At 37.5% G+C, this 27,586-nt stretch overlaps 1 protein-coding gene across 11 annotated transcripts in view; it reads right to left on the reverse strand.

Moving 5' to 3' along the window:
* The window catches only part of RAPGEF2 (Rap guanine nucleotide exchange factor 2), a 256,054-nt gene that overhangs the window by 47,185 nt on the left and 181,283 nt on the right, over positions 1 to 27,586 (reverse strand). For all 11 annotated transcript variants that reach the window (XM_043487364.1, XM_043487356.1, XM_043487372.1 and 8 more), the window contains one exon: positions 9,242 to 9,373. In XM_043487364.1, coding sequence (XP_043343299.1) covers positions 9,242 to 9,373 — 132 coding nt within the window. The remainder of the gene's footprint in view (positions 1 to 9,241; positions 9,374 to 27,586) is intronic.

Below are 27,586 nucleotides of genomic sequence, written 5' to 3' on the forward strand. Positions count from 1 at the left end.
TACATGTATTCAACATTAACAAATATTCATGCACTGGGCACTATGTAAAATCATGACATCAACAAAATACGAGTGATTTTTATCTCATGGAATTTTTAGTTAGAATTAATGGTTTTATCACAATAATTTTGATTTCTTACCTGAGCTGTCACCTGGCATTTGAAACACAGTAGAATAAGAAAAAGACGGTACCACAGTTTTCACTCTTTTTCAAAGAGGATGGCTTAAACTAAGAGTGTAAGGGTGACAATTCTGAACAATTCCTTCCCTCAAAGAAAAGGTGTAGTTTTTATTAATGCCAAGAAGACTGAACCACTTCTCTCTTATTAAGAGTCTTTATGAAAAAGTGAATCCCAAATCAAAGGTAATTTGATAAATATGCAAATAAAACATTAATAATTAGCTGATTACGCCAGTGTCCACTCTCCAACTATAAAACACCAAAGGTGTGAAAGACCCTACATGTCTATAGGTGACACAGTCTTTCTTCCCATTCCTCAACACTGCTGACGGCAGCACCAACCAAATTTCAAGTAATCAAGATCAAGAGAGAATGAAGCAAATGTAAAATTATTTGTTCAGGAGCCAGGTATAATAGGAATGAAGAGAAGGAAGAATGTCTAAGTATACTGATATCTTTAGTCATAGCTGCAAATTGGTAGCTACTCTCTGCAGCTAAAAAAAAGTGTTGTTAAAAAAAAAAATGCAATGATCCAATCTCTTAAATTTTTTAGAACTATCTTTTTTAATTCTAGAGAGAGACTCCTATCAGGTCTAACATGGTTCTGTGATTAAAAACAAATATTTAGCCTGAATCAAGACTCGCAAATAGTCTCTTCTGTTGGGCTATTTCAAGCCTACAAGCATCATCCTTTGAAGGTTGTTCTATACATTTTTGTGATGATCATCTCAACAATAGTACATATGTGTCATACCGGCCTTATTTGACATAATGTACCCAGATGTCACTAACTGCTTAAGAATAGTAAGAATGAGTACAATTAAATATTAACTCTATCAATCTTGAGCATCATAACATGGCTTTCCAGAAAATATAATAAGCTCTTAGAAACACTTTATTATAAAACTATTAACTTTGTAGAAAATATAAAGTCTACCAGCTTCAGATAACTCATAGCCCATATGACTTTCAAAGACAATAAGACATTTTAAGAATAAGCAAATACAGATTAAAATATATAAACAAAAGAAGAAAATATAAAATGTTGAACCCAATAAATAAAAAGCCAACACCAAATACAATATGCCAGGAACTGCTCCATGTGCTTCACATGTATTAACTCATTTATTTAAACAATTAACTCATTCAAACAATCCTATGAAGTAAATGCCATCATCAATATTTATTATTCTCCTAACATTCAGGTAAAAAGAAATTATTTTTCCAAGACTGTGTTGCTGGTAACTGTGGAATCAAGAACAGAACCAAGAACTCTGGCTCCTGAGTTACAACTACAACCTAATCCGTTTCTTTCTAAGAGATACTTAATACATGAATGCAGCTTATAGAAGGATTTATATATATATTTTTCTATCATTTAGCTTAAGTCAATATTTAAAGAATAAATTGTATTATTTTCTTATCACCAAAGTTTCCCCTTTCGAAAGTCTTAGTTTATATTATAAAGCATACTACTTAATTCTATATTTTGAAGCAACACAAGCATGTGTTAATATTTTCTAAACTTTAACAAAAATAATTTCAGTCTTTAGGTATAATTTCCTGAACTAAAATACATACATTATAAGAAAAACATAGGCGGAAATTAATTGAAGACAGAATACCTAATGAAGACAGAATAAATGAAAGTGGAAAACCCAACCCCTACAAAAGCTCTGAGCAGCGGCCTCTGAAAGAGCAGTGAATCCTGCTGCTCGGGCTGGAGCATGTGAGCAGAGATGCTCCTCCGGGTGGAAGAGCCAGAAGGCCTTGCCACCAAGGCCAGAGAATTAATTGTGGGGTGCTCAGCAGTACACCTCTAATTTATGATTTTTTAAAAAATGGAATTCTAGTTGACTTACAACGTTGAGTGAGTCTCAGGTGTTCAGCAAAGGGGTTCAATTATATGTATGTTATATATTCAACAATATATAATACATATAACACATATAAATCATTTATATATATGTCATATATAATTTATTCATATATATATATACACCTACACACACATACACATATACATATTCTTTCTCATATTCTTTGAATGATGATTTATCACAGGATATTGAAATACAGTTCCTAGTGCTGCAGAATAGGACCTTATTGTTTATCTATTTTATATATAGTAATTTGTATCTGCTCATATTTCTGATTTAAATTGTCTCTAGATTCTAGAATGAAACTGAAGCAGAACCAAGTGTGATATGGCATGCCAAGGCTGTGAGCAAAGAAACTAGGCCAATATTGTTGTTATCATCACCTTATTCCTAAAGCCTAGAAATGTGACAATTTGCTAATGCTTGCTATGATCACATTTCATCCTAGCTTCATCTTAACATTGGTGATTATTAGTCATCACCTCATATTTTCAAATATACAGTCCTCTATACCCACATTCTTTAATATCAGCCTGGAGTGAAGAGGTAGTACTGAAGACAGAAATGAGAACAAAACATTTTTAAGTAATATAATTATACAGCTGAAGGCTTTTTTAAATTTTTGAATATTTAACATATGGTAGGGGATGAAAGGTATATTATATACCATCCCAAAGAAGTCATTACTATCATTTAAATGAATTCTATTTAAGTCTTAAATAGAACAGATTTTCCAATGTGAGTTGGATTAATCTCTGCAAAACTGAACCCCCACCCCATCTGTGTAAACAATCATTAGTTGTTTTCTAGTCCTGCTATGTGTATTCCATTCTTTAAGAAACTATTCATAAAATAACATTCATGAAACCAGTACTTAGAAGATTATTTTTATTTAAAATAAATATCCCTTTCAAACTAAAATATATATCCCTTTTGTATTAAAATACTACAAAATTCCTTTTAGCGATACATCTTAAATAGAACTCGAACAGATTTTTAGGAATCTATTAACTTCCCGAACAATGAGTCACTTGGAGACTGAGCTGTTATACGTTTAGTGAATGCTCACTGGCCAACAGGATGAGGGCTAAACTTGAGGGCCCGGAACTGAGGAGTCACTGGATTTATTTCGGCTGAACGAGCAGACAAACCAGAGGTCATCAGCTCAAATCTCGGCTCCAGCATTCATCATGTGACTGTAAAACAGCCCCTGAACCTCTGCAGACCCAGTTTTGTCATCAGTAAGCTGGAGCTGTATCTCGTCACTCACAGGACTGTTCTTGGATCCAACAACAGAAAAGAGAGCCAGTTACAGGCCACATCAAGAGGCCCTACGTCAAGGGGACAAGTTTCCACCTCTGTGCCTGCATCCCTCTACCTGGCCCCACCCTAGCAATGAGCCTTGAATAAAATTTACACTGGCAGAACTTGTCCAAAAAAAGAAAAAACACTTTGTTAAATACTCCAGCCCCTTACATACTGTAAAAATCTCTCTCAGGCTAATGGCACCCCTTAAGTTCTGGCTAAATGATTCACCAGTAATTATAAAACCAGTGATCCTGTACTGAATGACTACCATGCATGCAGCACTACATCTGATGCTGTTAGTACATAATAATTAATCCTCATAACAATTCAGCAAATCAGGATTGTTACCACTATTTTTCAGATGAGAAAACATGAAGGGAAACTAAATAAACTGTTCAAAACAAAACCTGGTAATTGTGCCAATAATCAAAATCAGGTTCAACCAACACAAACTACTAAATACTTTGTACTTTAATACCTTGCCCAGTTTTCTAAATAGACAGTTTTCATAAAGAAAAGAGTTAAAATATAACAAAGCAATAAAATGTGTTCTGCTTTGCTTGGTCATAAAACAGAAAATGTTTAAAAAAATTTTACATACAAATATTTGTATGTAAACATAAACAAAACACCTGCTATTTTCTATCTTCCTCCAAACTACAATACTACTGAGATTTATGCTAGTCTTTAAACCCTTTCATTCTAAATAAAGACATGCATACACTTTATATTTAAAAGATATCTGAGTAATTTAGGATTAACATATACACACTACTATATATAAGGCAGATAAACAGCAAAGACCTACTGTATAGCACAGAGAACTATATTCAGTATTTTGTAATAACCTACAATGGAAAATTGTAAATGATTATACATATATAGGCAAACTGCTCTGCTATATACACTTGTAACAGATTTCCCAGGTGGCACTAGTGATAAAGAACCCTCCTGCCAATGCAGGAGACATAGAGATGTGGGATCAGTCCCTGAATCGGGAAGATTCCCTGCAGGAGTGCATGGCAACACACTCCAGTATTCTTGCCTGGAGAACCCCACGGACAGAGGAGTCTGGAAGGCTGCATGCAGTTCATGGGTTGCAGAGTTGGACACGACTGAAGTGATTAGCACAAATGCATATTTAAATAAAAAAGAAATAAAAGGTATCTGATTATATTGGTCTCAGGAGCAAGAATAAAGTCACTTAGTCAAATAACTCCTGTCCTAAATTAATTTATCTTCCATATGTAAAACACAGATTTAGGTGCACATTACAGGGGCTTCCCTTGTGGCTCAGCTGGTAAAGAATCCGTCTGCAATGAAGGAGACCTGGGTTCAGTCCCTGGGCTGGGAAGATCCCCTGGAGAAGGGAATGGCTACCCACTCCAGTATTCTGGCCTGGAGAATTCCATGGACTGTATAGTCCATGGGGTCACAAAGAGTCGGACACAACTGAGCGACTTTCATTATAGTTAAATAGTAACAGTCTCAAAAAACAGTAATATTCTCAGATCAATGCTGAAACTTTGATTTATTAAATCAAACATATACTTGTTATTATGAATACAGTTCTTAAAACTAGTTTCTTTTGCATTTTTAAGGATATCAAGTAAATGAAAAAACTAAGGAAATATTAAATGTCATAAAGATCTAGTGAAGAGTTAATTTAAAACCAAAACAATATAACTACTATACTGCTATCATTAAGTACTTAAAAATCATTTACAAAATAAGTTTTTGCTTATTAAATATCCAGCATTCACACATATCCTTGTTTATGAGGGCTGCTTAATAAGTAATTTTGATGGAAATAGATTTTGTGAGAATTTCAAACATACATATTTAACCCAAAGTCAGATCCTGATATAAAGTTAGGCTAGAAAGTTATATTGATGCTAACTTTAACTGAGATAACAAAGTAAGTAGGCACTGCAGACAAAACCATATATATACAGAAAATATGAAAATGTATTTGGAAATAAGTATAATATTTGCATTAAGTCCAGTTTGTTCATCATAATTTATGCTGTTCCTAATTTTATACTAGGAATACTTTTCTATAGGACATACCTGAAAGAGCAATTCTTTAAATCTCTTAATGGAAATTGTTAGGTTTCTTTTCAAGACCTACAATCCTAACAAGTGTAAAAATGCCTATAAATATTTGTTATAAATAAGAAACTCTTTGCTAATTTGATAGGAAAAATAGCTTCATGTTTAAATCTTTATATACTCAATTATTTATGTCTTAAATATTTATTTAAGGTATGGAAATTTGCATGTTCTTGTGCAAATTACTACTCCTGCCTTTGAATACTGTTATAAAGTATTTTTCTTAATAATTTGCATAAGTGAGTTAATAGCCTGACTTTATATCTTTGTCTCAATTGACCTTTTAATTATTAAAATTTTTGATCATTCATTATACCATTAAGAGTTTGCTAATTTTTTAGTTTATCTGGAATTTAATCTTAATTGTGATATAAAGTAAGGTTATAATGTGGGCCCCCCAAGACCATTTTTGAATAACCCATCACTTCATTATTTGTGAGGTTTCCTCCATTACATATCACATCCTTACACATGAATTTCATTTTGCTTGAACTCTCTGTTCCATTGATCTATGTTCATACACTTATTTCCAATCCACTTAAGTCACTGTTCTGATAATCACACCATTTAACCAGGACCTTACCATGGCTGGAAACTGTACTGTCTCGTGTTACCAACTTCGGTATTCTGCTTTCTATCACCCATAACCTCCGACTCTTCCAACTGCTTCCATTCCCTTCCGAGGCAGCTATCTGTCCAAACACGTATGATCCTCAGTCTTCCAGACTCTACCTCCTTCATGCTGTCATCCTCCAGCTTTTATTCCCTAGTCTAATACTATAATCCCATTCATCCAACACATCTTTCCTGAACGCCTATGGTTTCCTGGTGCTATTCCAGGCTCTAGAGAGAAGGTGGAGACAAGATAGAGATGTTCCTGCCTTCTTCTGGGGGGACAGACATAAGAAGTTAGAAAGTAATAACTGTTTCCATTAAAGCTTAAAAAAAAAAAAAAAAAAAAAAGACCAGCCAGGAAAGGAATCAAAATGTAGGGTCTACTTTTCAGAGGGTAATAAGGAAATAATTCTCTAAGAAAATGGTCCTCAAAAATGAAGGCTGAAAAGGATCAAGCTAGGAGAAAACATCCTGGACAGAAGGACTACAAAATCAAAGCCCTGCATTAGAAAGAGCTGGACGTGCGGCTCCATCCGTCTTTCTGCTACAGTTATTTAATAAGGCGTCAATCCCAGGGGAAGCCAAATCTTTGTTTTCTTCATGCTTGCTGTGAAGAAAATCACTTATCAGGGCAGAGGGAAATCACTCTGTATTTGAGTTCACCAACTCAATTGAGCTTCCAATACTCTGGTCAATTTGCTCCCCTGCTCTCTGAAACTATTACTTCAAAATGTGTCTTTCCATGAAACTCTCTATCTGCCAACCCTCTCACTCTGAACAAGGGGAATTCAGGTACAGCAGACACAAACTCCCCACTCCAAATCCACCTTCATAAGCCCCTGTTAAAACAGAGAACATTTCTTTTCTTAAAGCTAGTGACTCCACCTTGCTCTTGAATTCCTCCCCTCCAACCCTCTTGGAAAAATTATTCTACCCTTTTCTCTCCTGCACACAGCATTTCATTCCAACCTCTTTGTATCTACCTCATGAGCATTTAGACCACTCCAACATGACAGCTGTCTCCCAAGTCAGAACTGTACAAAGGTGAAAGGCGTTGCAATGGGAGCTGGTTGTCCATCACTGGAACTGTTCAAGAATCAGCTGGATGCTTGATTGATAGGAAAGGAGTAGGGGATTCAAACACAAGACTGGTCACTGAACCAGGTGCATCTGCCAGGTTTCTTCTCACCTTAAGAATTTCTGACTTAAAGACAACAGAAATGGTCTCCTGGGGATCTTTAGTTAACGTTAGTCTTATATAATCAGTAACCAAATTCTTGGATACATCCATGGATTTCTCCTTATGTAGGATATAAACTTAACAGGATACATGCCTGTCATCAAGTTTGAAATGAATGGCCTTGAAACTCAACAAAAATAAATCAAAATACACAGGAGTCTCCTTTTCCAGCTACATCCCAAAATAAAGTCGAACTGCAAGTTGTAAACACCAACCCCCTCAGAGCAAGGTGGAGTTCTCACCATGGTCTGGATCTTCAGACATCCTTAATGGGGGAATGGGGGGTCGGGGAGGCAGCAGAAATACCATCAAGAATCTCTTCACACCTTTTCCCACCCTACCTAAGGTAATAACATGTAAAGCTGAAGTTCCCCTCAGAACATGCCTCCATAAAGTATATAGACAACTCACTTCATTCTTAATTATAAATTGACCTTCTAGGTGCTCTGTTCAGGCTGATACTATACCTGAAGAAAACAGGAGAAACTTCTATGATCTCAACCTGTGTTCTTACTACAGATCTTCAAAGTGTACGAACATCTCAAAGTGTAGAAGGCGAAGGCTCTATCATGATGTTTTAAATAACACAAGCCAAAGCAAGACTTTTACTTACACTGGTCATTGTTCTATTGTAAGGGATACTCTTGAATAAACATTTAAAAAAAAATCAACTTCTAAAAATAGGTATTATGGGGGGAAGTGGGGAATGAAAATGAAATTACTTCTGAAAGATTTAATTACAAGTTAACATACAATGCATCAAAGTAGAAGTTTGAAAAGTTAGAGTCAGATAATTACATTTCTTATTGTAAATTTTTTTTTAAAAGTTCATAATCAGTCAAGAATCTGCAAATAACTGCATTTGTGGCTTTCACTTACTAGTCCATGAGCTCTCTACAACACTTCTGAATTATAGAAAAGTGGGTACCTAGTGTGTCCTGAAAAGAAAATTAATTTTCTAAGATCTACTAAATTTAAGACTTAAAAAGAAATGTTTTGCCCTGACAGTATTCTGTTTAGTTACTTTTAGTTAAGTTTTTTTTTTTTTTTAAATAGAAACTGAGCACTGTTTGAATACATCAACTATAAGGTTTCCAAGAAAAGTTCTTTTATGGCCATCTCATATCACAATTCCTAAGGAGACAAAAATTATACTTTGTAAGGTAAGTACGTATTATGTTCTTTTGTCTGAAACCATCCAAAATTTCATATTAGTTGTATGTACTGAGAGACTACCAAAAAAAGGACCATTTTTTTTTTTTGCCTATTTTAGTCACTTTTCCTAAATTTGCATTTTCTAAGCAAGTGAACTCTTCCTTGAAAATTAAAATTGTTTTGCTTTCAAAATGTTTTTGAAATTCCATAGTTCTAGTTTCTTTCCTATCCATCAGTATCATAAGAATTCATTTTAAACAAATAACCAAATCTACAGTTAATAAAAATAACACAAGAAAAATAATTCAGTGATCCAATCTTAATAATCTCTTCCTTTTGTCATACCCAAGGCTTTATTGAGAAAAACTTAGTATGGAAGCATAATAATGATGTATCCCCCTACAATTTTAGGCAAGAAGAAAGCATAAACCGAGTATGTCTATAGTCAAATTAGTAAAATATTTACTAATATTTTAGTCAAGGGAAACATTTCCATTGAGACCACTCTATTTAAAATTCTGGTAATAGGTCCTAGTAGAGGCAAATACAATCAGACTGTAATCTGACTTCCTAAAGCAAATGTACAACATACTGTATGTCTGTGTGAAGCATAAACATTAACATTTATGTCCACTTGTGCACATATAATATAAACACATATCTTTACCTTATAGATTCTGTCAATGAAGAATCACAGAACTCCTTAGAATACATGAAAATGAAGTGAATGATACGGAAATGCCTTCCTACCTGGTAGATATCAGAAAGACTGCTGCTTCCAGAGTCACTAGTGATGCTACATCCTGAGTGGCTGGAGGAGACGTGTGTCACCTGTGGGTGGAGACTGTCAGTGAGGTGTAGCTTTGTGAAATCTGCAGGGAGCTGGGGAAGGAGCAGGAGACACCACGTTACAACTGGAATCAAGAACTCTAAGAAGACATTTAAAAATCATATTATACTCCACTTCACACCATTGAGCCAAAAGTACTATGACGTTCCTTCATTTTTTAAGTTCACAATTACTAAACACTGACCCATTTACCAAAAATCACAAAATTAAGTTTAAGGGCATTCAATGAGCCTTAAATCATACTCAATTCAATGCTTAAATAGGTGGGTTTAGTGCTTACGATTAACTTGGTAAGTACTGAATCCAATGGGCTATAATTTTCAAATTATACATCAATGAGCAAATTAGTCTACTACTATTTGTCAGCCAGCACAAATGCAACTTTGTGGCAAGAGACAGCCTAAATAAGAAAACAGATTTGAGGTTCATGTATGCCCCAATGACATTTAAAGGTTAAAAAGATGAGGATCTTAGAACTGAGGGAGTGTATGGTTACACAAGTAACTATGCAGGCACTATGGAGAAAACAGAAAAGAATGTTCTCAGAGAACACAGAATCAACCCAGAAAATGCAGAATCGAGAAGGTTATGGACAACATTTATCTATCGAGAAGGTTATGGACAACATTTATCTATCTCTACACAAACACATAAAAATCAAGATTCTACTTGTTCATGATTAAACTTCAAATACAAACTGCATCTATTGAACAGATTTACTAAGCATTCCTCAAACGTTTCTACCACTCCCCATATAGCAGAGAAAATGCATTGAAAAAGGAAACATTCACACATTTACCCATTCAACAAATATTTACGGAGCCCTGTTCCTCTTACTATGTGCTAGTCAGTGAATGAAATGCTAAGAAAATGCTCCCTGTAAAATCTTAGACTCCTGTTAAGTTATTATTAATTCTTTTGAATTCAAAACGGGTGCTGTTTATCTATAATATGACACAAACTACTGATCAATAATAAACCTGATATTTCAAAATATATGTTAGCTGACACCATGCACGCTGGTATCTCTCTTTCCTGCTGGCAAATCGATCCTATCTGGCCACTGAATAATAAAGACTAACTGTTAAAATAAAACTCAAGTAAGAGTTTGCCTTGGCAACACTCCCTTCTCTTTTGGGATCCTCTACCCTTCTCTCCTTCCAAAACCAAGATGCTATTTCTTCACAGGGGAGGTGATGTAGGTTCATGGCAAGGATCAACGAGGTTCATACCTGGGGTTCCAAACAGAGGGGTACAGTGTATCTATACCCACCACCATTCAGACCTGACTTAGTAAGCAGATTATGGTATATAATAGTACATAATACATGGATGGACTTGGATGGCGTTACGCTCAGTGAAATAAGTCAGACAGAGAAGGACAAAAGTGGTATAGTATCACCTACATGTGGACTCTAAAAAGCATAACTAACTAGTGAATACAACAAAAAAAGCAGCAGACTCACAGATACAGAGAAGAAACCAGTGGTTACCAGTGGTGGGGCGGAGGGGCAGGGAACCAGAGGAGTGGAAGAGAGGGAGGTACAAACTACTGGGTGTAAGACAGACTCAAGGATGTATTGTACAACATGGGGAATGTAGCCTATATTGTGTAATAACTGCACATGGAAAGTAACCTCTAAATCATATAAAAAGTTTAAAAATTTAAAAAAAAATTCTATCTCTTCAGAAAAAAAACATTTAATAGTCTGCATAGAAATTGTATTTTTTAACATCATGGGAGACAAAATATACAAAGAGATTTAAACATAAATTTATTAAGGGGCATATAAACAGATGCCAAATAAACAGATAAAAAGACATATGCTATAGAAGCTCAGAGAAGTGAGATGTTTATACAAATGTGTGAAATCGTTGCAAAAATGATGTATGTTTCACTATGAATGCTTTTTTACCCGATAATTGAAAATGTGAAATAGATAAAATTTGGAAAATAACAGTTTCCCAGCAAAGAATAGATATGCAAAAATTCCTAAATCGAGAAGTTATTTATTTTATCCATAATGCAGGATATCTGCAAGATAAATCCCCTTCATCACCCTGGCTACACTTCGTTTAATGCAGTCACTCACCACAAAACGCACCTGAAGAAATGTGACTAAGTGGCTCAGTGACTTGAAAAGGCATTACTCAATACATGCAATTACAGAACAATAAACTGATTTTTATTGATTGTCTTTTACAGAGATGACTCAGGTTAACATGTGTCACACAGTGTGACTTTTTAAAAATTAACTTGAATATGTCAAATAAAGATGTATCCATCTAACGAACTTTTTTACTCACTAGACAGTTATTTATTCCAGTCTCATAGGACACGCTTCATTTCAGTGTCCACCAGTTGGTCGTGTCTCCTGACTAAATGCACCATGAGGAGAGCACCAGGGGGCTTGAGCTCTGAAGCTAGCAGCAGAGACACTCTGCAATCTATTCATCTACGTTCACTTACAGCCACAAGAAGCAGAATTATGTGGCTTTGTCAGGCTAAGAACCAAAAAGACCATGTAAAGAGGAAAGAAGAAATACTTCCATGCGTAACTCGATTCTACTTTGTAAAGACTTACTGAGCACCTGCTATGTCAGACCCTCTGTTGGGGACAGGAAATACCAAGGTAAATAAGACACCCCCAATTCCAAAGGTAACTTCTGCTACCCTAAAAGTCATTGCAGTAGGTGTCATACACAACAGAAAAATAAATCATAGTTTTCTAAACATGGCTTTTCCTCTCCCCACCACCACTTCTGTTCTATGCAGACAATGAAATGATATTAAACTCATTAATGAATATAAATGAATATAAGCTACAGCATTAACTATTTCTTTATAGTACAATAGATGTTATGTTTGAAAAAGTGAAAGCTGCTCAGTTGTGTCCGACTCTTTGTGACCCCATGGAACAGTCCATGGAATTCTCCAGGCCAGGACACTGGAGTGGATAGCCGTTCCCTTCTCCAGGAGATCTTTCCAGCCCAGGTCTCCCGCATTGCAGGTAGATTCTTTACCTGCTGACCCCCCAGGGAAGCCCAAGAATACTGGAGTGGGTAGCCTATCCCTTATCCAGTGGATCTTCCCAACCCAGGAATCGAACCGGGGTCTCCCACATTGCAGGTGGATTCTTTACCAACTAAGCTATCAGGGAAGTCATGTGTGAGAAGGCTTTAAATGTTTTCCCATAGACAGGGATAACAGTCTCATGATTAAATGTTACTGACAGGACACATCAGCCAAGGTTATGGAATGGGAGGAGTGTGGAGACTGTTCCCATAAGGGAAGAGTCTAAAATACACAGATGGGGCCCAGCCACACAACCAACAGACTAGATGCCCGAGTCCAGGCATGGAGAAAATGGGTTTTTCAGAGGAAAACAAACCAGATGGGAACTAGGAGGCAGGGGGCAAACATGGGTACAAACACCCACATTTCATCCTCAGGGCAAAAGCGTGACACCTGAACCTTGGGAGATAGGAACTCCCTGTTTGAGTAAATCACACCAAAAAAAAAAAAAAAGGATAACATGCCAAAAATAAAAGATTAATTTATTCCTAGCTTTTCTAGGCTTGATCCAGGGCCTACTTAAATTACTGTCACTATGCTATTCAGTCAAATTTCAGATTAAAATGAGGTTGCGAATTATCTTATGACTTTAGTCACCACTTATCACAGAAATTCTGTTTAAAAAATAAGAAAAGTTTTGAAGCTGGAACTACACACAGTAGTTATCTGAATAAAATTAAATAAAAAGTAAATGGGTTTTACACATTTTGACCTTAATATCAATATATTTAATAGCAATTCATTAAGAACAAAGTTCAAAGGAATCTATTTATATATATTTTTAATATTTGATTATATGAATACATTACCAGTCAAATTTTTCCTGGACCAAGTAATCTATATTCCTAAAAAATGGCACTTGTGAATCACAATTGTAGTGTCAGACAAATGACTGAATCATAGTTTAACCATAAACACTATTAATTACATAAGAAATAGGAATGGTAACATGTATTTAAATCAGATTCTTAAATGCATAAAGTAAGCATAAACTTAATATAAATCATAGTTTTGCAAAATCCATGTATCAATTATTTAAGAACTTGTTGTCTTTTTTTCTGGAGAAACAGGGAGGCTCTAACAATTAGGTTTAAGAAAGAAGTGTTACAGAAGACTTCAGGCTCATATATGAACAGGCGTTTGATAGTCTTTGATTTATTTATTAACGTAATGATCGGCATTTATAAAATCACAAGCTACTGAATGAACTCTGTTTTGAACATAAATGAAATGAGAGAGTAAGAACTGAAATCTCTGACATCACTGAATAAATACTTTGCTGAATTGGTAAAACTACCCAAAGTTGTGCTAACATAGTAGAGACTAGGGTTTTACCCTTCTTCCCCCTCCTTCTTTCCCAGAAATAAATTCTTATGTTCATGTTTTCCATCTCTACAAGAAAGAGTCAGTGTATCCCTGGATACGTAACAGAAACATAATAGAGTTTTACGGGCTGCCGAGAAATCCAATAGTTCAAAACAAAACAAAAAATACACTGTCACCATCAGTTGAAACTTACGTAACTAAAAATGTCCCCAACTAATCCCAGAATCACTTTATTTCAAAAAGTAGTTACAACACAACACACAAGGTTTGGAGCAATTGTCAGAATCTATCCAATCCTCCATGGCAGTTCATCTCGAGTTAACAACACCACCTAATAAGTATTATCCTCACTGACTACAAACTTCTCGTTGTTTAGTCGCTCAGTTGTGTCCAACTCTTTTTCGACCCCATGGACTGTAGCCCACCAGGCTCCTCTATTCATGGGATTATCCAGGCAAGAATACTGGAGTGGGTTACAATCTCCTTCTCCAGAGGATCTTCCCCACCCAGCATTGAACTCACGGCTCCTGCCACATCCCCAGCATTGCAGGTGGATTCTTTACCACTGAGCTATAGGGCAGCTTCATGTAAGCTGTATCCTTAAGAAATTACCCAAATGAATGTTGTCTCCCAGATCATCACTGGAGTTCTGTGAGCGCTGTTCATGCTCACATTTTCAAGCTGTGTGGGGAGGAGATGGTATATCCCTGAACATATTCCCCTTTTTTTTTCCTGGGGAGTTAGTGAAAATACAGTCTCCTATATTTTCCATTCATTCATTCATTTATGGAAAACTTGTGTTGTGAGGATTAAGTGAATGACCGGGTATAAAGCAGAGAGGATGGCCTGGCACTCAGAAACTAGCAGAGTGGTAAGTCAGCCATATACTACCCCATGCAGACTCGGGGAGACACAGGGTCCCCCCCAGCTCCAGATTCCTGTGGCTGGAATCCAGTCCAGATGCCAGCAGGTACTGAGCTGCTCCCAGAAAGGGCCACAGTGGCCAGTCATCACCCAGCTCCAAACACTGCACCTCACCCACAGTAGGACTCAAGCTGTGCTTTCAAATCAAGTCATATTGGGACTTCCCTGGCAATTTAGTGGTTAAGACTCCATGCTTCCACAGCAGGGAGCATGGGTTCGATCCCTGGTTGGGGAACAAAGATACAGCATACTGCACGGTGCAGCCAAAAATAATGATGATAATAATAATAAAATTTAAAAAGCAAGTTATATTTTCTTTGTGTGTGTATGTATATATACAGACACACACACTTACATATAGTTTTTCTTTTACCAAAACTGATCTAACACTGAGTTCTGACACACTCTGATCTATTTCTACACACAGTTTAAATAGGCAGGAATAATATGTGGTAGCTCAGTTTTAAGACCACTTTATACTATGGTCAACTTTTATTTCTATAATTCATAGTACTTAAGAACACCAGAAAAAGTGAGCATTTGGACGCTGAATATTATTCATGAGAAATCACTTTTACCTCTCATATCCCATTAAGACATGCTCTAGACCCAGGACTCATCCTTGAATAATATGTCATCCATTACCAGTATTGCAAAAAACCAAAGAGAAAGACTCCTGCACAGTACACAATTTCTTTTGTTCATAAATTAAGGCAAGAAACAGAGCTTTCCCCAAAGGGCCATGAGAAAATAATGCAATAAATCTAATAATATTTCTCATTAAAATACAGGTAAACATTTTAAAACATTGGTATGACTATGCTTTACAGGAATAGTTCTACAAAAATCTGCTTTTATCTAGTGGAGAAACCTGCCAAAAGATTAGCAATTTGTAAGAACTTAATATTCTCCCAGCTTCCTGTCAGGCTCATAAGACATAAGCCTCATTTTATATAATGAGTTATCTCCTGTTCAACTTCCTCCTAAGTCAAGAAACTATGAGCAAGTTAATGAACCTATGTGCACCTTACTTTCTTCTGTAAAATGAATATATTCAATACCATAGTCCAGTGGCTAAATAAAATAACCTGTAGACCCCAACCTAGGGGCTTCCCAGGTGGCAACGGTGGTAAAGAATCCACCTGCCAATGCAGGAGACGTAAGAGACGTGGGTTCAATCCCTGGGTCAGGAAGATTCCCTGGAGAAGGAAATGGCTACCCACTCCGGTATTCTTGCCTGGAGAATTCCACAGAAAGAGGAGCCTAGCGGGCTACAGCCCACAGGGCCACGAAAGTCAGACGTGACTGAGTGATGAACAGCAGCAGCAGATTCCACCCGCAGCTGCCTCTCTCCCTTTCTAGTCTCTCTGCCATTTCCCACCATCTTAAATCAGATAGTTTTCAAATTCAATGGGGGGGGGGGGGAGCTTATTTTTGACACTGTCCTACCTAACATCACCTATACAGTAATTTACTTACTATATTCCCCCAAAGTTTACATGTCACATTTAAAACAAATCACATATCTATATGGAAGAGCTCCCTGTTAGACTACCATACTAAATTTTGCAAAGTAAATAACCTCATTGTCATGATAATGCTTACAGTCCAATCACTCTTTTGTATAAAAGTTCAAACATTCATAGCTGAGAATTCTCTCGCAGTGATAGCACCTTGGAGAGCTTGTGCTTTTGTGTGAATAAGCCCCTTATGTTTGACTGTAAAAGCCTCCACACCAGTTGTGTGTTTGGCCGGGACACAAGCTGCGTGGTTCTTGCCATCCTACCACATCACCACTCGAGGACACTTAGAACAAACATCTCTTGGTGAGAGGGGAGGGAGTGTTGCAAGGCTGGTCATGCCTTATTCCCAAAGTTACTTGCAATCTCCCTACATTAAAACAATGTTTTGGAGCGAGGTATCACAGATAGGACTTAATAATTAAAGTTTATATACATTAAAATTTCACTTTTTTTGTCCAAACATGTACTTCTGTATGTGAGAATTAGCTCCTGAATTGCAGTGGCCACCCAGACCTCTTTCCAGGGCAGAAAGGCCACACTCATGCTTTTAAGGGTTGGTAACACATGAATCATAAACTTCACTGGCTAAAGTGATATGTATTACAATCTAAAACTTAATTCCTACATTCATGAAATAAGCACAATGAACACAAATAGAACAACTAGGATCCCTGTTGAGGAAAATAAATAATTAAAACTAGCAAGCTGATTGGAAGGTTGTTAGTCATATGATTGATATTTCCCAGCAAATACCTTTAAGAAGCCTTTTCTATTGGATGTTGATAGAAATCACTGAACAGAAAACCTGTGTGAACTTCACTTCAAAACAGAGAAGTGGATTCCTTTATTAGGAGGAGAAAGTGTATGATCTAAGTACCATGCTTCCAAAATGTAAGGCTGTGGCCCATTTTCCCCTGGAGTAGCCAACAGTAAGATCACCTATACACCAGTTTCTGTGTGCCAGGCCCTATCCTTACAAGAATCTCACGAACTAGGTATTATGACTATTTTAGATAAAAGAACAATAAGATACAGAAAAATTAAGTCATTTCCATCAAGACTGTAAAGTAAAAAAGATAGCAGAGACAGATTCCTGGATGCCTGGCCCTGCAATGAATACACTTAAGCATTAAACTTTAATGTACTTATTAATTTATTGGTTGACTTGAAAACTCTCATGGATATTGATGAAATGCTCAAATGGCTGCTTATATCAATTTATGAATGTCGTTTCTTATGCAAATTTCAAAATCAAATAGAAAAACAGTAATCTGAAACAATTGCTCACTCTTATTTTCATGAAACAAATTAAAACTTTACATCTTTATCTCCAATACCAACAACATCACGCCACTTTCTGAGCCATCCAATAGAGTTTTCATTCCTTCTAAATTGTTTTTGAGATACACCATTTTTTTGAATATGTATGTGATATACCTTAAAACATAAGTGAGGTTGGTTTTTCATTTGTCCTGCAAGTTCTTTACAATATCATTTACTATTTATAAGCTAATCTTTAAAATGGTATGCAATTTTGAGATCACATATCCAAGAATCAGTATTAAATCTGTGTGAAACAGGAAAATTCTGTAACTCCTCTGTTCCGGTTCCACCGCAGACCCTTACATCACTCCAAGCTGGCACTGTTTGAGGTCATTACTGCTTATGTTCCTTATTGAAGAGTACTTCATTGTTTAAAAAATAAAAGTAAAATGAACTGAGAGAGAACCTCATATGTAAGATAGCAGTCCCCAAATTTTTTGGCACTAGGGACGGGTTTCATGGAAGACAATTTTTTCACAGGTGGGAGAGCAGGGTACAGTTTTGGGATGATTCAAGCACACTACATTTATTGTGCACTTTATTTCTAATATAATGCCACTGCTGATCTGACGGAAGTACTGGTCCACAGCCCGAAGGTTGCCTTTAAGAGACCAAAGCAACTTCTCCTTTGGTAGTTAACTCTGGCAGAACAAAATCTTGCCTAATATACAATAACCCTAACATCTGACAATCAGAGAAAAAGTGTGTGCCTACATACACACACTCACATGCAGAGTCACTTGTAAGCTAGTCAACTAATTTCATCACCTTAAAGAAAGGCACCTGGCATAGTGAGAACAGTTCTACAATAAATCAGAATCACTGAAAGTTTGTCATCTGAAAGACAAGTGCATTTTTTTTTTCAAAATGAAAAGGTTTATGTGGGACCTAAAAGAAACTATATAATCTTTCACAGAAATACTGAAGTAATTGGTTAATTAACCTGTGTATCCTATTGTCTGTTAAGAAACATAGCTTCAGGATGGTTTCAAGTTACAGCCACCCCATTCTCACTTGAAACACACACACAGAGCATATAATCCCTTTTCTGAAAAGCACACCTTTCTCTGAGAGATTAAAAAAAAAAAATTTCTAGATCATTTAGTCTAAGACACTTTCAATAAAATACAGGGTAACTGTCAGCACTGAGTCAGGTAACTGAAAAAGCACTTTCTGGGTAGCATTTCACCTACAGAAATCCAACTCCTTTGTGCATATTCTCCTCATGTTACAAATAATCACCACTATTATTTGGGGTTCATGTATTACATAGTGAGCAATGTGGTGAATATCTAAAGACTGCTTATTCTAATATATAAAAAAAGCCCAGATACGACACTTTATTGTTGGAAGAAACAGAAGCTCAAATAGCTCAAGGGACATGTCCAAAGCTTCCAAGTACAGGGCTCCAAAAAGTACACACTTTTCACTTTGTATCTTGACTCTAGAAATTTGTCATTTGGGGCCAAATTCTAATTCAATCTTGACAACCATCTTCTTTCTCCCTTATTTAAACAGAAAACATCCAGAAAAAACATTACACTAATATAACCATAGCTTCATTTTCTACTACAAGAACCAACCTAATAGGAGTATTTTTAAACAAAATTTGTGATTATCCATATGATAATACTCATCAATAGCTACTAAAACTTGAGTTCTCGTGTTTTCCAGGACCAAGTGGGATCAATGCTCTGTAAGGAGTGATCCCCGGAGATGAAGCGGAGCCACTGGGGATACCAGAAGACAGGTTCTAGGGCCAATTAGACAACAACCCTGATGAGCTCCCGAGGGAGTGTGGGCAGTTAACCCAGCTGTGAAAATGCTCATGGGAATGTGGAATTAGGGAAATAAGCATTCAAAGTCAAGGGAAAAAAAAGATTCCTACGGGATCCATGGATAATCTTAAGCTGCCTTCTTTTCAAACAAAAATAAATAGTAATAGTTGGATTGGCAAGAAAGCCTCACTCAAAATTAAAGACATTACCCCACAAGTATTCTTCAACTCACAACTGAGTTCATGCCTCTGGAGGATGACTAGGCAGAAGCAATGGATGCTGTGTCCACACCCTACTTATTTATGGTTTCCACAGATCTGCCATGACCTTCTCCTCGCATCATGAGAGGCTCTGTCAGAAGACACCAGAGCTTTGCGGGAAGGTGGGACTCCTGAGCCATCATGTGGAGGGAGGGGCCTGGACTCTGGACCCCGACCCCTGCTTAGAGGGTAACCGCCCACTAAGTGATCCCGAGTACCTGCTTCAGACTCTCTGCAACAGAGAATAAACTTCCATTGTGCTTGAACCCTTGTGTTTGGTTTGGTTTGGTACAATGGCTCACATTATCTGAATTCATACAAACACAAACATGGTGATAACTTTTTTGTGTGATTTATTTATGAAAAATCTTCCATAGTGAAATTCCAAACTCTAAGGAGAAGTAGCTAGGGCTCTAATAACACCCTGACCTCATAGTGTCATGTGTCATTTGGATAAAAATCTACACTGGAGTTCCTTTACTCAGTCACACACATTTACTGAAAATCTACTTTATGCCAGTGTGCCAGGCACTGTTCCTGGCGTTCTAACACAGCAGCAAGTGAGGTAAACTCCCTGCTCGCATGGCTCTCACGAATAGTGTACGGAGACAAATAATAAAAGGCTAGTGAAGAAAACTGTCAAACAGTGCTGAGAACTGCATTCAGCAAGGATTAAGAGAGACTGATATGACAGAAGGGTGACTGGACAGCCAGGAAAGACCAAAGATATGACAATGACAGGAGAAAACTGGTTTTTACATTCTCAGTTACTTCCTCAAGGGGCCGTTCTAATCACACTGCTTTATTAGATATACGTGCCATTTTACTAGATAAATACGTATACATATACACACACACAAAACATACCTTTTATATCTTACACATATACATGTAATACATATATATATCTTACATAAATATACATACACATATATAGACATACATCTGAGCCACCAGGGAAGCCACACAGATACATACACATACTTTACACATGTAACACATATATTACATTTCATATATTTATAAAGTATATATTTGTGTCTGTGTAAAACGAGAGAAATCTAATATATATCCTTAAGCCAAAGGAACACAATTACTAAACATCTTATGAAAAATTAATGGGCTCTCTGTGCAACTGCAAAACAAAATCAACCAAGTATGATGGTACCTTATGACCCCAAAATAATATAAAATAGATTCGGGTTTGTTCAGCACCCTAGGGCTCAGAGAGCACTAATATCTGGTCAAATTTCAATATGCAAATATTACATGATGGGAATGTAAGGCTTCCAAAATAATTATCTGTCCTCCAAAAGTACCACTTAACAGCTTTAATGGAAAATTAAGTCTAGAAGCCACCTACTTATAGTCAACTGATTTTGAGCACTCAAAAATTCACTGAACAGACTGATTGCTTGGGGGGAAAAAATACTTCTGTTGAAATATAAGCTACATTCTTTGGAAAAATAGGAATTCATGAAACTTAATTTCCCTAGGAAGAAACTTGGATGTATTCAAAACCCTTGATTCCATAAAAACCTTTATTTCCTAGCATTTGTGTGTGGGTGTTGGATGGTGGGGGTGGGGAGGGAAGACCATCGAACAGGTAAGAATGCATCACACAGAGATAAGTACATTGAAATTGAAAATTAATAAAGTAGGATATGGGATGTAAAGGGTGAGAGGCCTTACTACTAAGATGTCATTAGAGTAAAGACCAAAGTGGAGTGAATGCCTGCGCCCTGCAGACACACATGTGAAAACCGGCGCTTCTTCAAGGGCACAAGCCACAGGCATGGCGACCTTGCTGTGTTTAGGAACAGCTAGGAAGTCAGCACCAGCCCCAAGAAGACCAGAGGGAATTAGGGCAGAGAGAGATGCCATGGGACATCATTTGGGGAAGCTGCAGGAATGATGTTGCCTTTCCTCCTGAGTGAGATGGAAAGATTGGAAGGTTCTGAGCACTCACCTTGCAGCATCATGAATTTCAACATTTTCCTTAAGTGGTTAACACAGACATACATTATTGCCATTTGGAGAAACATTCAACAGTAAATTCCACATAACTTAAATACAAAGAAGATGTTTATTACAACTTGTACCAAGAGACCACCAACAAACAAGGGCCTCACAGCTCATCTGACAGGATGATGGCAACGACTCAGCTGTGAAGCTGTATCTATTCTAAGTCACGTTTTCTGGGTACCTTGGCTACGTACCTCCATTTACTGAAAAATCCCACCCTGTTCCTCTTATATCTATGTCACACACACACACACACGAGAGGAAACCACCTAGATTTCAAATGATATCTCGGATTCTACTGCTCGTGGTTCATTTCTAGATTTCACTCAAACACAACCACAGCTGCGGCTTTTCCAGTGAGGCATATTACAACCTAGCCAGACAATAATCTTTAAACCAAAAAAATAATTAAACGTTATCCCTCTTAAGTTACTCACAAAAAATAGGAGGTATTAATTTTATGTGTCTAGTATTATCAGTTCTTCCCTTTCCTTCAACGATAAAGATACTCATTTTAGCATTTATTCCCAAGGACTTTAGTGATAAGACATTTAATTTAACATCTATCTTCAAGGGCTTTGTGTGTCAACCCTGGCACACTAGATAATGTCATTGCTTTAGCTCTGTCTGGAGGGCACTGGGGGAGAATTAACTGAACATTTAGCAGTGCATTACTCATTGCCTGGGGCCAGCAAAGACACATGCCGCCAAAATCGCACAAAGGCTAACAGATTTTTCCTTTCCTCCATTCTTCCTTTTTCATTTGTTTGTTTGCTTAGACGGGTGAACCTCAGACAGCGTATCACCGGGCAAATTCCATGAGTGACCAGGAAACAGTTTGGGACACATGTGACCTCACAAGAAGACTCCTTCCTAACACCCTCACTTGGCTCAACGCTCCAGCCTTTCTCAGTTACTGTACCATACTGAGTCGTTCAGTCATGTCTGACTCTTTGCAACCACAGGGGATGTAGCCTGCCAGGCTCCTCTGTCCATGGCGATCCTCCAGGGAAGAATACTGGAGTGGGTTGCCACGGCCTCCTCTAGGGGATCTTGCCAACCCAGGGATCGAACCCAGGTCTCCCACCTGGCCTGTGGATTCTTTACCGTCTGAGCCAAGGATCTATTTACAACATCAATGTAGCAGCTGTCTTAGAAAGCACACTCTTCCTAAACAAACACCAACATCGAGTACTCTACAAAGCTTCTACTTGCCTGAAACTTCAACTACTTTCTCTGAACCTTTAAGTGTGTATATGTATGCATATTCATTTATTAATTCCAAGTTTAAACTGGGGAAACAGAATCGTATAATGAAGAAGATACACTTAGGGAATCTTATTACAAGTTTCATACAATCTCTGTTGTCACTAATGCTTGCATGTGCACGCACACACACGCACACACGGCATAAACAACCTGGAAACATCCTCAGATATGCACAGCTTACCTTCCGCAGCCTAGAAGTTACAAAGCCTCAATTCACCCTCAGCAGAACCAAAACCTTAGACAACTGGCCAAGCGCCCACTGTGCACCAGACCCTCTGATGGGGATTTGCAGAGATTCTCCCATTTCAACTAACGCCATTGTACACCACCTTCCTGCATCAATCTCATGTCCCTTTTATCTCCTCTCCAAGTTGCAACCAAGTAAACGTCTAAAAAAGGACAGAAAAACACGCACTTGATCATGCCAATCCCTGGCTGGTAGTCAGTGAGGGACCCTCTTTACCGCAGGGAGAGGGTCACACCCCTGACCTCCACACCCACCTCTTCTCCTGGTGATCTTTGCACACTCCTCTCAGCCCCTCATTCTGTACCCTAGGCGTGGAAGCTCTTTATGGTTATTTAGTAATAAATATCACGCCGAGTTTCTCTCTCCTCAGCCTCTGTTGTTCCTTTCTCCGAGCAGGACACCCTCAGCCAGGGCAGCCGAATTCCTGAAGCCTTCTCCTGAAGGCGGGTTCTTGTCAGACGCTCCCGTGTCGCCCAGAGCTCGACCACCCTTCACAGAAGCCGCTGCTCCACCAGCCCCAGCCTTCCCTGGGCGAGTCCAGAAGGGCTCACACGTGCCTTCCCATCACTCTTGCCTGTGCCTCAAAGAGCCTGAAATGCAGTCACTGCTGAATAAACACATAAATCATTGAACTATTAACCCTAGTCTAGAGCCGAAGACTCTGAAGGCCAAGACAACATGAATCAGGATGCCTCTCCCCGCCCAGTTCAACAATCACTCCTGTGTTTCAGCAATTACAGGTAAGACTGCCAGCAAAAAGTCAGAAGACAAGGAATAGAAGGAGATAGACGAGATTATGCTAAACCCAGGCTAACAGTAAGCATAGTAAAACAGTGTATTTAGTCTGGATTTCCTGCAAGTCAGGACAAAACTTATGGACGCAAAACTTTCTGAGTTCCTGTCTGTATAAATTCCAACAGAGGAACCCGGCAGATGAAGAGAGTTTGAACTCAAGAATTGTTGAGATTCATCCATCTACTTGATTATTTAACAGGGATTCACTGACTGACTGCGATGAGCCAGGCACAGTTTTAGGAGCTTGTCATTTGGCAATGACTGGCCCTGGTCCCTGGAATTGACACTTCTGGAGGTGGGAGGGCTTCGGGGTGGAAGGTGAAGAAGGGTTAAGTATCATAAACAAATAAAAGAATTACAGATATCATTGGTACTATAAAGAGAACACTAAAGGGCAGGTGATGTGATGGACCGTGATACCTAGGACTGGGGAGACTATTCTAGATGGGGCCCCTGGGGAGGCTGCTCTGAGAAAGCGATATTTGAGACAAGAAGTGAATACACACAAAGGATCCAGTCAGACAGGGAACCAGGGAAGACAGATGGACAGATGACAGATGGAAGGAACACGGAGGGCAGAGGCCCTGAGGTGGGAAGAACTTGGGGATGCTCAGAAAACAACCATGCTCAAGGTGACTGAAGAGCAGAGAGGTGTAAAGAGGTTTGGAGTAGTGGGAACCAGTCCTACTACAAAGGAGGCTTATTTTAAGGGAAATGGGATGTCACTGGGGATTTAAACAGGCAACTGACAGGATCCAGTAAGGTTTTCTACATCATTGTGTCTCGGTGAATGCATAAAGAACATGTGTACACAGATACAATGGAATACCAATGAACTGCTCAGTCATAAAAAGAATGAAACAATGCCATTTAAAGCAACATGGATAGACCATAGATAGATGATCATACTAAGTGAAGTAACTCAGACAAAGAAAGACAAATACCATATGATATCACTTATATATAGAATCTAAAATATGACACAAATGAATTTATATATGAAACAGACTCACAGACAGAGAGAAGAGACCTGTGATTTCCAACTGGGAGGGCGCTGGGGGAGAGATGGATTGGGAGTTTGGGATTAGCAGAGGTGAACTGTTAGATGCAGAATGGATAAACAAGGCCCTACTATATAGGATGCAGAACTACATTCAATATCCTATGATAAACCACAATGGAAAAGAATATGTATATGTATAACTCACTTTGCTGTAAAGCAGAAATGAATCCAAGAGTGTAAATCAACTATAGGTCAATAAAACACATTTTTAAAAAAGATAAATCATTCTGTTAGGGTGGTGGAGAGGGAGAATGGAAATAGGAGGATGGATGTGGGGTCTGCCTTCAGGACCACAGCAAACAAACAAACAATGGACTTTCAAAACCTAACCTAATGCTTACAGGTGCTTCTGAAACCAATTGGTTAACTTTCACAAAAGATAAAATTTCAACTATGTGAACTGCTATTGAGGTGATTACCTATGTGTCACTGATCGCTACACCAATTTTGTAATTAGTTGTGGCCTCCTGTAAGAGATGGGGGTGCCTGACCAAGTTTTCCAGGAACAAGGGGTCAGATTATAAAAATACTCAAGTTCCTAACTACAGAGTGGTAATTTATTAAATATCCTAACAAAATGAGTAATTATTTTGACCAAGTTCCTAACCAGCAATTAGCATTGGGAGGTCATAAATTATATCATGAAATTGTACAAACAATACATGGCTGGTTCCAACCGGTTTATGTGACTCAAGAAATCATTTTAATTCCTTGCAGCTCAACTTCCTCACCCATGTGGAGGAGACATAACAAAGTTTGTCCTGCCCACCCCACAAGGCAGTTCTGAGAATGTAGGACCAATGTGAATGAACTCTAGTAATATAAAGCATTATGCAAATGCAACTTTTTGTATAAAAGAACCATTACAAACCTGGAAGGGTTTTCAGGGATTTATTTAGCATAATCTTCTCATTTCAAAGTTGTGGCAACTGATGTCAAGAAAAGGAACTAGCTGTGGCATGCCTGATACTACAATCCAGACCTTACTTTCATATAACAAAATTAATTTGAATTATTTCCAAATTTTCATAATGTAAATTGTAGCATTAATATTTTTAAACAAGTATTCTGAAAAAAATAGTAAAAGAGAAAAGAAACTTTTCTTTGAAAAAAGATTATTTCTATTTATTAATTTATGCAAAGACAGTATCAGCATAGGAAGGAACACACTTTTTAAAATTAATTTTCCATTTTGAAAGGTTTAGGATTTTCTCTCTTCTTTCTACCTTACTCTTTTAAATACTTCAGTCCAACAAAATAGCAGACAAATAAAAAGTTTATTCCTTTAATTTTCTTAAGGTCATATTGAGATAATTAGATTTGACTATAGAGTTTAGGTATCATTTATAGTAATCTGAAGATTTAATCACAGAATAATACATGTAAAATGTTACAGCATGCACACAAAACAAAGTACAGAGAATTTTAAAAAGAACAAATTTCAGGGCGCTTTCAAATTCTGAGGCACAAGAAAGCCCTCTTGGGGATGCTTAAGTTAAAAGACTCTTCCCCTCAGATTCAGAATGAAGATTATCAGGGATCATAAAAAAATGGGCACTGCTGATATGGCCCAGGGAAGTTGCATTAGGACAGGGCGACACAGAGTTCCCATCATGAGCTATTACGTTGTGTAGACCAAAATTAAGGTAGGATTAGTTTTAACCTCAACTTCATAATTTATGTACATGAAGACAAATGCTCTTAGACATGCACATAACTTTCATAATCTTAAACAGTCGTGTTCCCACCACATAAAAACACAAGCAAGTACCTTAACCTGTTTCTGGCACTGAATTATTTTAAGGCCTTCAGAAATTGATCTTCCACATGACCCATATTAATATTCTTTCCAAATAGACTGGATCTCTACACTTCATGTCATCCAAAATTCCTAAACAGCTTATCTAGAAAATTTTTGCTGCTAAGGTGACTATTTATTTCCATATTTTATTAATTAATTTTAACTAATTACAAAATCTCCATATTTTATATAATATTAAAGAATTGCATGACTTATGATAACAAAATTCTTATAGGTAACAGTGTTAGTCCTAATTGATCATAAGGATTGCTAACGCATTAGAAAACATTCAAGGGTTGATGTCTGCTGGGTCCTTCCTGCCTTTGAACTTTAGAGCTTACTCAGTTTCACTTAAGTTCATCTAACCAAGGGGGAAAGAATCTTCTCAAAGTGAAACAATGATCTGCTAATCCTGATGCTTGCCTATGTATTGTTGTACTTTTTATTACTTCATTGGTCACATACAACAAATACTTATTAAAGGGCTTTTTCATGGTAAACATATCCTGGACATTCTAGATAAAGTGTTGTATCTCACAGATGAAGTCCCTACTCTTGTGAGGCTTTACATTTCAACACGCACATAATAAATGAGCAGTCAAACCATAACAGCAAGAACACCACAATCATAATACATGCCTGACAGATCACGTTTACCCTGTGTGGTAACAGAAATATCTGCATGACTACCCCGGACTCCAAAGCTAGTGGATGTGATGGAATTCCAGTTGAGCTATTTCAAATCCTGAAAGAAGATGCTGTGAAAGTGCTGCACTCAATATGCCAGCAAAATTGGAAAACTCAGCAGTGGCCACAGGACTGGAAAAGGTCAGTT

Source organism: Cervus canadensis, chromosome 1 (genome assembly GCF_019320065.1).
Source record: "Cervus canadensis isolate Bull #8, Minnesota chromosome 1, ASM1932006v1, whole genome shotgun sequence".
NCBI lineage: Eukaryota > Metazoa > Chordata > Mammalia > Artiodactyla > Cervidae > Cervus > Cervus canadensis.